General features: G+C 40.4%; 1 protein-coding gene across 1 annotated transcript; it reads right to left on the bottom strand.

The window, feature by feature from the left end:
- Positions 1 to 263: 263 nt before the first annotated feature.
- On the bottom strand, positions 264 to 15,454 carry DNAJB11 (DnaJ heat shock protein family (Hsp40) member B11). The gene is given in 11 exon segments (XM_032631244.1): positions 264 to 713; positions 1,173 to 1,332; positions 1,785 to 1,896; positions 3,028 to 3,085; positions 3,758 to 3,840; positions 4,663 to 4,805; positions 6,615 to 6,653; positions 6,655 to 6,748; positions 8,533 to 8,630; positions 12,385 to 12,541; positions 15,192 to 15,454. Coding segments are annotated over 11 exon segments (1,077 nt in total). The 5' UTR covers positions 15,260 to 15,454; the 3' UTR covers positions 264 to 648.
- Between the last annotated feature and the right edge of the window lie 1,508 nt (positions 15,455 to 16,962).

The following is a 16,962-nucleotide window of genomic DNA, read 5'->3' as shown; positions in this document are numbered from 1 at the left end:
GTGTGACCTTGTTTCACCTACTCCAATCTCTAATTTTCTTCAGGCTCCTTTCTAGAAAGTGCCATGTGTGTTTAATTGGGTACAGCGACTGGATCTTCATCACTCTTCCACAGGTTTGTGCATTCATCTTGCTTGATGGGAGGAAAACCCAACTAGCTCACAGGCCCCAAGGAGGGAAATGAGGCTGATCAAGGAAAAATGACCAAAATGGAGGTGGAAGAGACAACAGGGTAACTACACCAACAAGAAAACAGGAGTCAAGAAAAAATTAACAACAAAATTGTATTTAAAAACAGACTTCTCCAGCTGGCATTTCGAATGAAATAGCTAACAATTAACTCCAACCCTTTATACTGTGTCTTTTGCTCCTGGAGTCCTCTTGCAGCTTTAATTCTTGAAACTCAGGCGGCAGCACCAGACATAAATCCCCAAAGGGAGAGGTATTATTAAACCTTTTGCTGGTCATTCTTTTCTCAACACGAATGGACAAATTCTTAAGCCCTCTTATTCATTTCATGACGATCATTAGAAGAAAAAAAAATTAAACCAAACTTGCATATTGAAAATGAAAACAAAAACAAAAAACCCTGCAGATAATAAATATCGCTGATTCACTTATTTTAAAACAAAGTCCAATTTTATTCACTCTTAATATCCTTGCAGTCCATTGTATACCTTCTGCACTGATCCTTGATTCAGCAGCTGTTTGATACCTGAGGGAAGAATGAACAAATGACTCCGTTAACAAAAAAATGACTTCCCCAGAGTTTGAAGAGCATGTTTCATGGGGAGGCTCACAAAAGGCCTTATGACAACCAGGGATCTGAATTAAACAAGTAACTACCAATGTCTAACTTTATCGCATGTGGATACCCATACATGCACGTCCAAGGTGACCCCCTGTCTTTGTGTCTCAGGCACACATACCACACATACCTCCCACAAAATCCGATAAGAGGCAACTGAAATGGACAGAAAGCTCTTTAGCTGTCTTCCATTCCTTATTCTTTGTCCTCTTTTCCAGTTTTGACCTCTCTCACCTTTTCCTTTTTACTTAGGACCCACTGACTGGGCCCTCTTCTCAATCAGTCATTACAGACTTCACCCCTAAGCCTCTAATCCTTCTAATGTAGACCTCATCTTTCCTTGAACAGTAAATATTATACCCTCACCTTCTCTTGCTTCCTCTGATAACTGTTCTTTTGGAAAATCCACATCGAAAGTGATTATCAAAGAGCCCTTGATGTTGTTGTTGTCAAAGTTGGGGAGCCCTTCCCCTTTCTTCCATAGCTTGGCTCCTGGTCTGGTGATCTTATCCCGGGAAATATGTACCTGGAAAGCAAAGGGGATGGACTGGAGCAGGACTGGTACTCTCGAAGCACAACACACAGCTTCCAGTGGGTACTGGCGCCCAGAGCCCATGTCATGGCTCAGAGCAGCAGGATGAAGGGGCAGGGGAAACATCATTAGGACAGTGCGAGCCAAAGAAAGAGAAGGTTTTCAAAAAGAAAAAGAAAAACGAAACACGTAAAAAAGTAAGGCTTTTACCAACGGAGACTGTAAAGATGAGACTGCCAAAGGCTGTGCAATCACCTCTGAGTAGCTGAGGGGTCTGTGGCGTTGTTACTGCTACATGTTCAGCAGCAGAGTGAGGAAAGATGACAGGACAAAGCCTGAGCACTTAGTCCCCGTGCCTCCAAATGACCGAAGTGGCTGAAGTAACCTCAACAGCAGCCATGTGAAGGCTTTAAAAGGACCGGAAGCGGGAGAACTGGTTTGCTTACCTTGTGACCATCCAAGTGAGCAATATCCATATCGAAGCCCACCAGAGATTCCACGAGGGAGATTGTCACGTTTGTGTATAAGTCATCTCCTCGCCTTTCAAATATTGGGTGCCTAGAACAGAACAAGGTAAAGATCATTAACTTCCAAAGTCTTTCTTTGGGAAGAGTTCAAAAAGTTTTTAGAAAAATCATGGAAAAGGATGAATGCCACTCTTTCAAGAAATAGGCATTTATTAGACACTCCTTCGTGTATAGTATTAATCAAGACTGTAAAGTAGCCTAAGATTTATTAAACCCTAATTTTAAGGAGCTTATAATCAGCAGAAGTCAAAGCACGTAATTAAAATACAAGTAACTAGATTATGGAAAAGAGAGAAGGACAACTTCTGGCTGTGGGACTGGGGGAGAAGGGCATCAGGGACGGGTCCTGGGGGGCTTCTAGAGCTGGGCTTGTAAGGCCTGATCAGCTCTGAAGCTGCAAATAAGGTGGGCTCAGGGGAGGGTGGGGATAGGGCAAGAGGGAATTCTGGCAAAGATAAGGACTTGAGAAGGTACCAGGTTTATTCAGGGAACAGTACATGTGCCAGTTTCTCTGGGAAGTGATGGGAAAGACAAGGTAGGTGAGGAAGGTTGGGGAAAGATCACCGAGATTAAAGAGTGCTATGAGGGGAAAAAGTCCTTGGCACTGGGGGCCCATTTCTCCATGTTTGGGTGGGAACCTTGTTTCAGTGAATCCTTAGAAACAGAGGTATCACTGGTTTCCAAAGTGGTAACAAGAGACAAGTGATAAACAAGAAAGCCTGAGTCCCAGGTAAAATTCTTATGTAAGCAGAACTGCACGTTGAAGAGAAGCCAACCAGAGAAGCTGCCCAGCAGCTGCAGGTGATGTCACAGAAGCTCCTTTCTACGGAAAAGTCTCCCATTCTTGTATGGGGCCGTATTTCCTCAGTTAAAATCTCTGGTCTCCTTGTCTGCCTCTCTTTCACAGCTCCTTACTCATAATACCGATGCTTTCCTCCCAACATCTTTTGGACTTGGACTTGGAAGTAAATAAATAAATGGACTCAATCCTAGGCTCCAACCCCAAATTTTCAGTATGGCTGTAGAGTTACATATTTAGGGTATTAAGGGCATGACAGAGGAAAAAGTCTGGAAGTGCCCTGGTGGCTACCGATATTTCTTTAACCTGACTCCTCTGAAAAGCAAGGGCTAAAGAGAAGGCCTCTAAACTGAGATTACTTACTTGACAACTTTGATTCGGAACCGTAAGTCTCCTGGCTCTCCATCCACATGAGGCTCACCTTGTCAGAAGAGAAGAGATTACAGCACACTGTAAGCCACGCAAGTTGAACGCTGCAAATCTATTTAGCAGTTGAGAGAATTTTCTAAAGCCACTACCTTAGGCTTTGACTGTCAAGCCTATCTGTGAGAGCAGCGTGTCTACCTGGTTATGTCAAGTCTCAGATTATTAGCGAGGATCACCTGGGACTCAGACACAGCAATAAATAACTTGACCTACTTCCTAAACAAGGAATGATTCACTGGTCACCTGAATCTGATGTTTTAAAGCTATTTTTCTTCTAGAGATTTAAATTTAACCCCTAAGTGAGGTCTGAGAGCATCTTATTAATGCCAACTAGAGTTACATAACTTCTTTCATTGCTGAGTTAAAATTAATCCAGTAAGTTCTGAACATTTAAACTTTGACCTAACTTAGGCTACGTGGCAGTAACTTTTGGCCATGATAGTCAAAGGATAAACAGTAATGCTACTGCTTAAGTGGACCAGCCAGGATGCTTAAGGATGGTCATAAAAAGGCTTTCTGTGTCCTAAAACTGACTGAAGTGTGTTGGAAATGATATATGCATTTACTAGGTGGCCATGAGGTATGGGGTGAGGTGGGGGTGGGAGGTGTACATAAGCAGGCGAGAGCATAACGTTACAATAATAAAACGTTAATATCAATATTTCACCTTCTCCAATAAAGGGGTACTCCATGCCATCTCTCACCCCAGGTTCAATTTCCACCTCCAGTGTTCTTTCTTCATTCACTAGTCTGAGACAAAGAGCATTTAAAAGAAAAAAAAAAAAAGAAAATATAAACCAAACCCCAGATACAGATAATAAAGTTTTATCTACTCAATCAGACCTTTTCTCTTGGAAGACTATCCTGTATCCCTAAATGACAAAACCACCTGATATCCATTTACACCTTCCTCCTGCCAAAAGCCAGGGCAAAGCTACTATATATCACATAACCATGCGACTGCTGACTCCAAAAAAGCCTGCAGTAGATTGATTGCCTTGAAGTGAGTGATCAGTAACAGAGAAAACTACCCGCATTTACATAAATGTGCACCCGAAAGGACAGCATCACGTTTATCAGAAAATCTAACAGAAGAGTTTATCCTATTTGATTTTTTTCACTGATCCCACAAATAACTGAGCTAGTTTTAATATATACAATTGAAGGTTCAATTAAACAGTTGTATTTATAACATAAATCAGCAAATACTACTTCTCTAATCTGAAATGTTAGCTGTACACATAAGATTGCTCTAAATATTCCAAGTAGGAAAAAGGAAACATTCCAAGTAGGAAAACGGAAAAATATCAACATTTTTGTTAAGTATATTCAGAAATAAAGGGCACTGCTTATTAGTTCATAAACATAAAAGGAGATATTCTTAATAGATACTTTCGGAAAAATTAAACTGTACATTTCTTTGCTCTATCCTCTGGCAGAACATGAGGGAGAGAGAGAAGGATGGGGGAGAGGGAGGGAAAAAAAATCTAGGTATGGACCATTGGCATTTTATTAGACAAATGAGATGATTAAAGTGTCCCTTGGCAGAGCAAAGAAGGTGCTTGCACTCACTTGACATTCGGGCACTCGTCGCAGACCACCTCCTGGGTCATCTGGAAGCGGCCGGGGCCCAGCTGGGTGGTCCGCATCTCCTGCCTGCAGTTGCACTTCCGTTTGCCAGGGGCCTGCCTTGCCACGGGTTTGTTTCTAACCACCTAGCAAGTACACACACAGGATCAGCTTCTCTCTTGTGTCCCACAGCCTTTGGTTTTCCTCACCAGATCGGGACTCTGTGCACCTGCCGGGGTTCGCAACTTCCCCTTCTCTCCCAAGCCATCCCTCAGAGAGACCCACAGCTGAGAGAAGTCTTGGAGGAGTTACAAGTCAGCTCCCACATAGGAGTTGAGCAAATGGATCTTTCACTGACTCAAATTCTAAAGTTGGAGAAGAGAGAGGAGGGTAAGAAAGAAGAGAACTGAAAGATAGTATGTATGGAATCACTTTTTCTAAGCCATGACAAAATACTACTGAGTTAAAGTAGTGCACAGAATTACTATCTCTTGAGAAATCTGAGCTGTGTAAAGCATAAGCCCTGAAGAACAACCACAGCCTTCAAAAGCTGGTTTGTGGCTCCCACCCCAGGATTAGTCATGATTAACCTCATGAAAACACTTCCTTGTTTCAGGCAACTCAATCTGGCAGTGTTTTCCAGTGCTGTCTCGATTCAGATACTCTAACCCGTAAGAAAAGACACAACGATCATCTCCTTGTAGCTGATTGCAATTAAACATTCTGATCCCTCTAAATCACTAGAAACTAAAATATATGAAGAAATGTACTCTTGATTTTGCCTGTTCAGTCAAACACCTAATCACAGGGCACATGCTCAGGCAGTAAGATGACATGAATGCTTGGAGAAAAATCCCTCAAAGCCTACGAACATATGAAAGCCCAGGTCAACGGAGTAAATAACAATAACAATAATTACAGTCAACACTTTATAGCACTTCGTATGTGCCAAGCAAGGCCCTAATCACATATATTTATGAACTCATTTAATCCTCATAGCAGCTTTATGAGGTAGATGCTATTATCTCCATTTTACAGAGGAAAGAATGAAAGCACAGCAAGGCTCAGTAATACGACCAAGGTCACATAACCAATGTATGGTAGAGCCAGGATTCTAAACCAGGCAGTCTAGCTCCAAACTCTGTGCTTTTAATCACTATGCTCTCTCAAGGTAATTTTTTCTTAAAAAGAACCTACCATGGAGGCATTTAAATAGCAAGGTTATATACATCCTTTACAATAATTAGATTGAAAAGGAATTTGTTTAGGAGCATGCTAACTGCAAAGAGTGATGCACATTATGTATTAGCAATGATGACAGACAACAGGTCTGCAAGGGAACATGGGAAATTAATCTTTTTACCTGGATATATGTACAAGACTTCCTAAAAGCACAGCTTGGAATTGAAAAAAACTGGAGGTAACCTACATGCCTATTGTTGCAACGTGGTCACAATGAAATTCTATTCAGCAGAATTATAGCTATAAGCAAGAACATGGATGAATTCTGACAATATTAAGAGTAAAAAAGGCCAGTCTCAGAAGCTAATGTATAGTATGGTATCATTTTTACAAAGTCAAAAACAGTGAAAGTAAATATATTATTCAGGTATTCCTATATATGTAATAAAACAAACAAACACGAGTGGCAAGGGAACAATAAAGACAAAACTCAGGATATTAGACAGTTACCTGGGAAAGGAGGCAAGTGAATGGAACAGGGAAGTAGCATGTAGGTAGATATAACTCCTGGTATTGTTTTATTTAGTTCTTGGGCTGAGTGATGAGTTCATGAAATAATAACAGCATATCATGAACCAAGAATTATGATTAATTCAGTTCTATACACCTCCCCACCCCCTAAAAGACAGAGAAGGTACATAGAAACCTCTTGTTTTTAGTCATAAGAACACATTCTGGGAGTCAATAGGAATAGCTGTATAGTCTGGACTTACTTCTACAAAATTTCCTGCATATACTTCTTCCAAAGTGACTTTCTAGATCTACAATAATATCACTTCCTCTTGGAATATTTCTGTCTTGCTGACGAGGGGTTCCTCCAAACATGAAACCAAAATCTCCAAAGAAGCTGTTGGTAAGGTGTAAAATCATCACGAAAAGAAATCAGAGTTCACCTCTTACAATTTTTAGTTTTCTTCACATTGATAAAATATTGTGTCCCACCAGTGAGCAAAAACTGAAAGACATTTTAATACATTGGAGTCATACATCATACACAATCTTTAATTTATATAATGTCAACTAATATTGCCCCTACTACAAAAAAATTTACTTTTTAATATTGTCCAGACACACAGTACAGTGTATACAGTATGCCAATGAATTCTAATCAATGAAAAAATAATCTCTCTCAATACTGACAAATATCAGGATATAATGGAGACATTGAGAAAGGTATAGTCTATATACATTCACGTATTGCCAAACCTAATGGTAATTTTGGACATTTGTAGTGTTCACCTTTACATGCTTTTTTAGAAACTAACTTTGCTTGAAACAAGCTACTGCTTTGTACCAAAATCTTGGATACATAATAAACTAAAAAAGCATCAGCCTTAGTAAAACTCTGGATCTTACAGAAAGGAAGTTCTGGTCTCATAAGACCAAAATTAATTTGTGTTAAGTAACAGAAGCGTCACTTTGAGATTACTATAAACAGTGACCTTCAATTGTATAGGAGTTCTAATCTTGACGTTAAGTTTTGGTTATAAGAGCCTCAGATGTTAGCATAGTGATGACAAATATACAACAACCCCAACCCCTTCAAAAAATAAAAACAGAACCCATCTTGTGGCATGGATTCCCTGAATCTTAAATAAAAGCAGAGAGGGAGGATTTTGGTGGGGAAGGAGCAAGGGCAGAGCCTTTTTTTCTTTCCTGGCATCCTTGGGTATCACTTCTAACTGCTAAGGGGTTCAAACAGGACACTTCCCTGGTAGGCTACAGCAGCCAAATCAATCCTGGGGAAGAGAAAGATTTTCCTAATAATATTACTCACACGTCGTCCTAAGTCCTAAAAATCTACTGTCACCCCCAAACACTAAATGAGGGAAGCTGTTGTAGCAACAGTGATTCTTACTTCTTTGGTGAAGCGTTCACAAATCTGAAGAAATCTGAGAATCTAAAGAAAATTCTCTTTGAGAATCTGAAGAATCTGAAGAGAATCTGAAGAAAGCAATGCATCCTCTCCCCATAGAAATGCATATTCAAACATCTTTTTATTTATAACTTGACTTGAAACCCCAGATCAAGATCTCCTATTTATGCATCATCAGGACATATGAAAATTCAAATGCTCAACAAAGAGGGGCTCAAAGAGCGGGAAGGAAAGATGTTTATTATTCCAGCCTCTCAGCACTCCCAGAAAGCTGGGTCCAGCAAGGGATGAAGAGCCTCTAACCCAACTCCTTCCAACAATGCTGATTATCATAATCATCCCTCTCTTGTGGATAGGATGAAGAGTCAGCTTTGGGTATGTGAGTAGGAATTTCTCTCTCCGCTTATAAGAATCTCCTTTGCTCATTAAGTGGTTTGCAGATTCTAAGACAGCAAGGAGATAAAATGAACTGGTTTCCAACATATATCCCCCCCAACACAGTCAGGGTTGATTTAATTGATATGGTTGGCTAGATGGACATCCCTTTTAGTGCCACCTGTCTTTTCTGGAGCTTTGTGAAAATAGAGGAGTATATTCCCACAGAAAGGATGATGAATGACCTCTTGGTCAAGGATCAGTTGAGCTGTACTCTTCATCGAAAGCTTCTGAACAAGGGAGCAAGGATAATTCTTTAATAATCACTAAGTGATCCATTCTCAGACACTTAATACCCTGCAGATAGATAAATTACTTACTGTGAAAAAATGTCTCCATGGGAGCTCTGATGCCCATCTTTTAATCCTTCTTCACCATAAGTATCATATTGTTTCCGTTTCTCACTATCTGACAGAACCTGGGGGTAAAAGCCAGTGGAAGAAAAGATTATGAGTTGGTAATATTCAGGTAAGGTGAATTCACATTTATGTTTTTGTTTTTTTAAACTCTGATACTGTATGTAAAATTTTAGTGGAATTCAGTTTTCATTATGTATGGTATTAAGGCATGTTTATAAAGTTATTTTCTTTATCAGACTAAATTCTCTGATCAGTGCCCATTTTGTAACTTTCCACAATGCTCCATTCATGTTTTTAATTTAAATTTATCAAAACTCACCTAGCCCCATAAATATCATGCTGGAGATTAGCGACATGGCTATGAATGTGAGGGCAGTAACAGGAAGAGGTGAGATGAATTCCTCAGGTTTAATTCCCATGTAGTTTGACTCCAGTGTTTAGGCTGTTAACCACTATGTTATATTCTCTCTCTAAACTATAAACTAGGACATGACTATGACAGACTGTCATTAGTCACAGAAGCAGTAAATTAGGACAGCTGTCAAGTATGCTCAGCCCTACACATCTATACCATAACCCCTGTACCCCACTACCACACACACATTAAGAGACTGGTAAGTCAAGGGACTCCAATGACAGGTCTCCAGAAAGCTCTACACTGCAATATTTTCATATTCCCTTTTCATTCTTTTGATTCATGTAGAAATCCATTTGTGGAAGAATGCTGTCTGCCACACACAGACAGCATTTGAGATTGAACTGCAAAGAGTGAAAAGGGACACTGCTCTATGAAGGACGCTCAAGCTCAATTTCACAACTTGAAAAGACTTTCTGAAGTTTTAATGGTTTTAGAAAACTACATACTCAGTCACAGGTATATGCTTTCTCATTGGGACCATTCCATATATAGAACTAAAGAATGTAAAACAAAATAAGCTTCAATGTTCTTCAAAATCTGCCCTCCCAAAAAAAAGCTTCCCATTTACTTAGAGCATTCTGAAATATATGCACATATATAACTTTGAAAATTGAATAACTTTATGTTATTTGATATTCTTAAATGTCTATTTAGATAGCAGACTGAAGGAGAAAGTTATTTCAAACCCATACTTGTGTTGGCTCAGGAAACGTGAGGTTGGAAGTAGATGGGGCTTGTTGACTCAGCAAAAGAAAGGGAAGATCTAACTGGCGTATGTAAATAGGACACACTTTTGGCTCAGGGCCTGAATGATGTGTAGGGTGCCACAGCAAAAATCTACTAACATTTAAGATACATTTAGAAGGATAAAAAGAAATTCAGTGTACAAGAGAGTGAGCATTCTTAAAAGCAAAGACAAATGGGTTAGTCTAGAAGTGACCAGAGTACTCAACTAAAGCCACTGTGATAGACCAGGTGAGAAAAAAAATAGTTTGGTAAATATCCTAAAAAAATAGCCACTTTGGGGAAGTAGAAATGGGCAGAGTTAACTTTAAAAACAAAACAAAACAAAACTCATTATTACGTGATCTGGATTTCCAATATTTTCACTTTCAAGTCTACTTCTCTGTTCCTGTCTTGGCAAAGAAATGAACCCCACATTTGGGTCCATAAGAAACACCATTTCAAAACCCCAAAACAAAGACTATTTTTTTAAGTCAGCTTCTTTTTGGACATAGGAGGCTTCTGTAATAACTACCCCCAAATTACTCTTAAAGTTATCTATTACCATTCACTTACTCCTCACTTTTCTTCTGTCTAAGGAATGCAACTTTATTCCATAGTCTTGGAAACTTTTATTATTAAAAGAAAAAAAGGAGTTTCTTAGTTGATTGGCCAACCAACCAGAGTCTCAACTAATTAAAATGCCAGTAGTAATCCCAGCTCAGTAGAAAAGACAGATTTGTATTCACAAAAGACTCTTCAACTTTACTGGGATTCTGATTGGTGAACACTAATTTATCTAAGGACCAAAGGCAGGCAATCAAGTGAATGATACAAAGCAAAAAGAAAATTTGAACTAGTGACCAGAAAGGTTCTTAAGAGTTAAACTGCAATATCATGAATGATCTATGTATAGCCTTGCCTAGGTCATGGCTAAAGAACATGGTAGAGTCTTTAAAGAGCATGGTAAATTCTTAGCAACAGCTTCCCCAGAAAATATTTTTGATTATTGGGTTCCTAGCAAGCAATGGGAATACTCATGGGAAACACAGTGCGAAATATGGAATCCATATTATCAATGAGACAGAAAATATTACATACAGTAATTTAGGAGGGTCCACCAACCCTCTCAAGTTTATTTGTGGGCCCGAGGTTAGGAACTTTGGTCCTACAGTGTTGAGAGAGAAAGGGAAACCCCATTAGTTCTAGGTTTCATCTGGGTATATAAGTCACTGTTTTGGTTCATTCACTTCTTTAACCTAGGAGGCCTTGGGATCCCTTCCTTCTGGGTTTTTTCCACTAAAATATTTTTCAGATTTGTTTTCAGTCTTCTCACTATACAGGGTTTAATTGAATTCAGAAGTTGTAGCTCTCTGACTTTTGGAGTCAAATTATTTTTTTCTGTGCCCTTTTAGAAAATGTGAATAAATGGTGACTAGAATTGATAACACTGTATTGTATAACGAAATTTGCTAAGAAAGCAGAGCTTAATATGTTCTCACCAAAACAATAAATATATGAGGTGATGGATTAACTAGATGGGTGAAATCCCTTTCACAATGTATATGTGTACCAAGTAATCACAATGTATACTTAAATATCTTACAATTTTATTTGTCAATTATATCTCAATAAAGCTGAAAAGAAAAAGTATAACCACAGAATAATAGTATTCTATTTCTAGGGGAAGGTGAATTGCAACACACACAAACAGCTAACTCCTAAATTAATACATATGAAAGATTATCAGTGACTTATTTGTAAATTTTTTCACCACAGTGTTGAAAGGTTCTGTGTATAATGGTTTTTCAAATAGTAAAAAGATTATTAAGCATTCAGTAAATATTCCTCTGTGTTGTTAAAAAAATTTTTTTAAATGGTAAGAAGTATGCCCAGCTCTACTATATCTCAAGGTGTCCTAATGAAGATTAAATGAGATGATACACATGAAAGTATTTTGACCTCTAGATTACAAGTTGCAAATTCAAACTACAGCTGTGTTTTCTTTGATTTGCACGAAAAAGAAAATTTTAAATTGAATTAGTTACCAACATTTTACAACCAGGAGAATTTACCAAAAAATCAGGATTTCCACTCCTCTTGAAAAATTAAATGATCTGGCCACGGTGTGCAAACACAGTGTTTGCATCTGTATATGGCAAAAACTGGCTGGTGTTGAATAACAGCTGTTCCCTTGAAATGCGGCAAGAAGTCTTCAGCTTGTCACAGTCCTCTTCAATCGCTACTGATTCCTAACGTGGAGGTAGAATATCCACTCTCCTGTTTTATCTTATACCTGCCCTGAATGTTATCTGCCTGATCCACATGGGCACATGTGGATTTGCAATCCTCATTTAGATTTTATTTCTGTTTCTGGCTCCAACTCTCAAACGGATTGATTGATCATCAATCTACGTATTAACCTACCGATCCTATTTTCTTTCATTCGTCTTTTTCAATATTACTCTCCTTAATAAGACAAATACTGAAATGAAAAGGGCAGGAAGTAGCACCTACTAACATTAATGTACAATATAGCATCAACTGCTACTTTTATCTACTGTCAATTTTTTTTTTTAAAGTGACCTGAAAAATGGGAGTGTTACTCAGCGTTACATGGTTTTTTCTGTATCTGTAGGTTTTATTCACACTTTATCCTTTTCCTGACTCACCTCATAAGCAGCACCCAGATCCTGAAATTTCTCCTGCGCTCGAGGATCATCAGGATTCCGGTCAGGATGAAGCTGCAGGGCTAGTTTCCTGTAGGCCTTTTTAATATCCTTTATAGAGGCACTGCGAGGCACCCCTAAGATCTTATAGAAATCTCGCCTGAGGGTGGGGGAGAGGGAGAAGATACTTCATTGAAGAGTTAATACATTACATTTTTAAAAGTGAAATTTTTTCCTTTACATTTAGGTTTGTGTCTGAGCAAAGAGGTAGGAAAATGAAGGTACCCACGTGACACACGAAAAAGAATGACGAAAAAGAGAACACACCAGAATTTGTAATGAGTTTCATATTGAAGTAATCACAATGAGAGGCTATGTACTTTTTGAACAATACTAGAATTATTCAAAATATCTCTGGCATTCTTCTCTTAGAACTACCTTTAGTCAAGAAAGTCATTTTCTTATTTTATGGTCACACATCATTTTCAACCAAGAACTGTATACTCAAATTGACTCTCTTTTTTCTCCCCTATTATTGACTTCAAATGACTTTTGACTGCTTCCAAAGGTCAATCTCAAAGGATGAATTTCTTTGTTCAAAAAGATTATGTCACAGAAATGTTCTAACAGTAGCACTCTTGGAATGTTAAAGATGAAGTGACTGAAGTTAACTTCAGAGGTTAACACAGAGGTTAAGTCAAAGCCCAAATAAAAAGCTTGAAGAGAGAACAACACCCATTTGAATGGATGAGTTGTGGAGTTTTTTGCTGAGAGAGAAAATTTCAATTTTGCAGTCATTACTAGTGGTTATACTAGTTTGTCTAGGTCAAATCTTAATTAGAGACAGCTGCTGGAACCCATATGCAGGCGCCTATAAGTCCCAGCAGCTGCAAATATGTACATGGCATGAGCTAGGAGATAAAGTGGAGATCCACTGACCTCCTTGCCAGGAACTATGTTGGAACCAAATTAATTGTAAAGGGAATCTTTGCAGGAAGGGCCAATGGGAAGACAGAATAAGACTAACAAACTTTTAGGGCAGGGACCATAGCCAGCCCACAGAAGACACCAATAAATATTCGTTGAATGAAATGAATAAATAAGCATGCTCACGAAAGTCTATTCATTTTGCCAGAGTCACTTTAGCCAGCAGAAATTACTCTGAAAATGCATTCTCTCAACCAAAGGGATGGGAAAGTTGTTCACAGGGAGAATGATGTAGTAATCATGGTAATTTTAAAATGCAGTGGGGAAAAATGCATTGGGGTATCAAGATCCACGTAATATATGACAGAACTTTTTAAAAAAATGTATTTCATAAGCTCTTAGTCACACTTCAGGAAAATCATTTAATCATTTTATGTATAAATTTTAAAAACTATCACTGACAAGGGTTTCCATGAGGATTATTTAGGTGCTTTATCGCCACACCCCAAAAATCTGCAAAAACTTGACATCTCTTGAGACAAGAACTAAATAAATCAAAAGTTTCACTAATGCTAATGACAAAAGAGCTAGCTATATAAAAAATGAGGCTTAGGATATACTTAATATAAAAATGGTTAAGTAACAGCTGAGAAAAATACAGGGAAAAAATGGCTGGCATAACTCAGCATCAACATGACGGTTCCCAAGAGAATCCTTTAGGAAAAACTGAAGTTTATAGCTACAGTACTAACAGTATTTATCCTGACATCTTGTTTAAACAACTTAAGGTACCCATTGCTTTACGTGCAAAAAGTACTAACAAAAAACATGTTTAAAAACCCAATAAAGCATTACCTAGGAGAAGTTAATTTTTTTAGAAATTTAATATGTTTCACAAGAAAAAAAACCCAACAAAGTTGAAGCATATATGCACAGGGAAAAAACTTTTAAGAGAATAACAAGTTCTTAAAGTTTAAAGCTCTGCTAGGTAGTGCTTTCTACATTCAGAGCAACCTATAAATTTGTCAAAAGCTAAGACTTTACTATTCCCCGCATTCTAAAATATGAGCCTGGCATATCATACCCTGTGGTCAGCAGGCCTATACGATAGTGGATCTTATTAAAGGCCGGAGAATCTCAAAAGTTCAGGTGGTCCTACTTCCTTCAAACAGGTGGCACATTATCATCCTCATGTCACAGATGAGAATTGAAATGTTCCTTCAAGGTCACATAATTCGTAAGTGGGGTGGGGGTGGGGGGGTGGGCTAGAATCCCAGTCTACTACCTATGAGTGTAGTAGTGGAAATGTTTTTTCCCCGCTCGTAATACCATTCAGCTTCCTAAGAATGCTCCATGGAGAGACAGTGAGGCATGATGACAACTCAGGCTCAGCATGTCAAGAAGCTGAGAAGTACAAGGGCTCTCCCAAGGGTCTGCCTTGCTCCCTCAATCCAACTTCCTTCAATCCCAGCATGGCCTCCCTAACCTGTCCTCCCCACTTCCTCACTTGGCCTGGCATCATAACCCACCCACTTAATGTCCGCCCAATGGCTTGTTGCAGGCTCAACACTGCATCGTCCTCTTCTCCAGCTCAGCAGCCCCCTCACACCACGTTGCTTTTGGCACTGCATCCAACCCTCACTTCTCTAGGCAAATCTAGCTCTAGGTCTTCTGGGTCTAAGCCCCTCTCACCCGTATCACCCTCTGCTCTCCTCTCCACCCCACAAGCCTGGCCCACGCTACCCATTCCTCCGCTCCACCGCCTCACCATAGCAACGCCGCTCTCCACTCTCCCAGTCTGACAATGCCCCCTCCTCCCTCAAGCCTCCTCCCCAGCCAAGACTGACTTAAGGGCCCCGTGCCCGCGGATGCCAGTTCCTCACCCGGCGATCACGGCCCCGATGAGGTACAGCAGCAACAGGCAGAAGGTGCCCAGGTTCTGCGGGGCCATGGTCTCTCTGTGCGGGCCCCTGACCCCCGCACTCTTCACAGCCTCCGCCGCCGCCGCCGCGTCGGCTCGCCAGCCCACCCGGCCCTGAGAGGCCGCCTCACGCCGGAGTCTCCGACTTAGTCGGGAGCGACACCTAGCTTGCCCCCCTCCTCTACCAGTCCACTTCCCGGGAGTCCCGAGTCCCGGCGAGAGAAGCACCCAGCGGGCCAGAGCCAATCGCTGCTCGGGACATCACACGCGGCCGGCGCCTCACAGCCAATCAGCGCAGTACACTTCACCTCCGAGGCGGCGAGGCCGGCCAGTTAGGCTTCGGAACTACAGCCGCAGCTCCCGGCCAATTAGAAGGGGAAACGTCAGAGAATCGTGCCGCTGCAGGAATCCGCTCAGCCCGGGCACCTGCGAGTCGCAGAAAATTACGTAAAGATTGGTGGTGGGGAAAGGGTTCCAAAAGCCGGCATCGCGGTACACAAAGTTTCCCTCCGCCCGCCTCCTTGGACTCTCCACCAATCACGGGGCTCCTCCTCCAGCACTGACCAATTGCGGGAGGGAGGTTTTATCTTGGTTACGAGTCTCGGAATTTCATTCACCTAGAGCTAGGCGCTGTACGCCGGAGAGGAAGGACGCGGGCGAAATGGGCGGGGACAATGACTCCACGCCAACAGTACGGCTGATGCACAGCTTAGATCATATTTTATCTTCTAACAAACCTAGGAGAAAATTGTCTCGGTTTCGCAAAGAAGAGGCCTGATGAGGAGTGGCCCTGGAAGCAGACTTAGGTTCGGATTCAGCCTCCACCACTTCCTAGCGGTGAGAACATGCTCCCTCCCCGCTCCCAGCCTGACACTAAGCTGCTTTATCTACAAACCTGAGGCAAAGCATTTACTGGTAGTGTTGTGAAATTTTAGTAGGAGAAAATCTGTAAACCGTCTAGCACAGCGTCTGGCACATAGTAAGCACGCAAAGAACAATAAATATTACAGTTAAGAAGAGAACGGATCCCCCCCCCATTTTTGCTCATTTCAGTAATTGCACCACCTAGTTGTTCACTACAAAACTTTAGGTGTCTTCCTTGATTCTCTCCTGTATCCCCTATCCAAATCTTTATCTTTAAACCATATATTGAATCTGTCCACTATTCTACATCTCCACTACCTCTCTGGGCTAAGTCACAACATCTCCTACCTGGCAAGGGCTTCCTAACTGGTCTCCCTGACTCCACTCGTAATATCTTAGTATCTTTTTTTCACCCCGTCCCTTCCCCCTGCCATGATTTTTTACAAACATGTCAGATCATATAATTTGTCTGCTTAAAAGCCTCGAATGGCTTTTCATTGCACTTGCAATAAGATCCCAAGTCTTTATATTTATACTAGCTTATAGAAACATTATTTCTCAATAAAGCTGGGGGAAAAGAACAAAAATCTTATATGATCTGTACCCTCACCTAGTATACTCCTTACTACATTCCAATAAAAGTGGTTTCTTTTCTCTTTTCTGAATACGCCAAGCTCATTCCTGCCTAGGGCATTTGTTCTAGCTGTTCTCTGCCTGAAACGCTCTTTCCTCAGATCCTAACATGGGTGACTCCTTTTTAAAGTCAGATAACAGCTTAAATTCACCACCTCATAGCAGACTTCCCTGACCAACCAATCAAAATTAGCCCCTACTGAGTCTCTATTCTTACAGTGTGCTATTTTATTATT

This window comes from Phocoena sinus, chromosome 4, assembly GCF_008692025.1.
Source record: "Phocoena sinus isolate mPhoSin1 chromosome 4, mPhoSin1.pri, whole genome shotgun sequence".
NCBI lineage: Eukaryota > Metazoa > Chordata > Mammalia > Artiodactyla > Phocoenidae > Phocoena > Phocoena sinus.
This window is presented reverse-complemented; position numbering and strand designations above follow the sequence as displayed.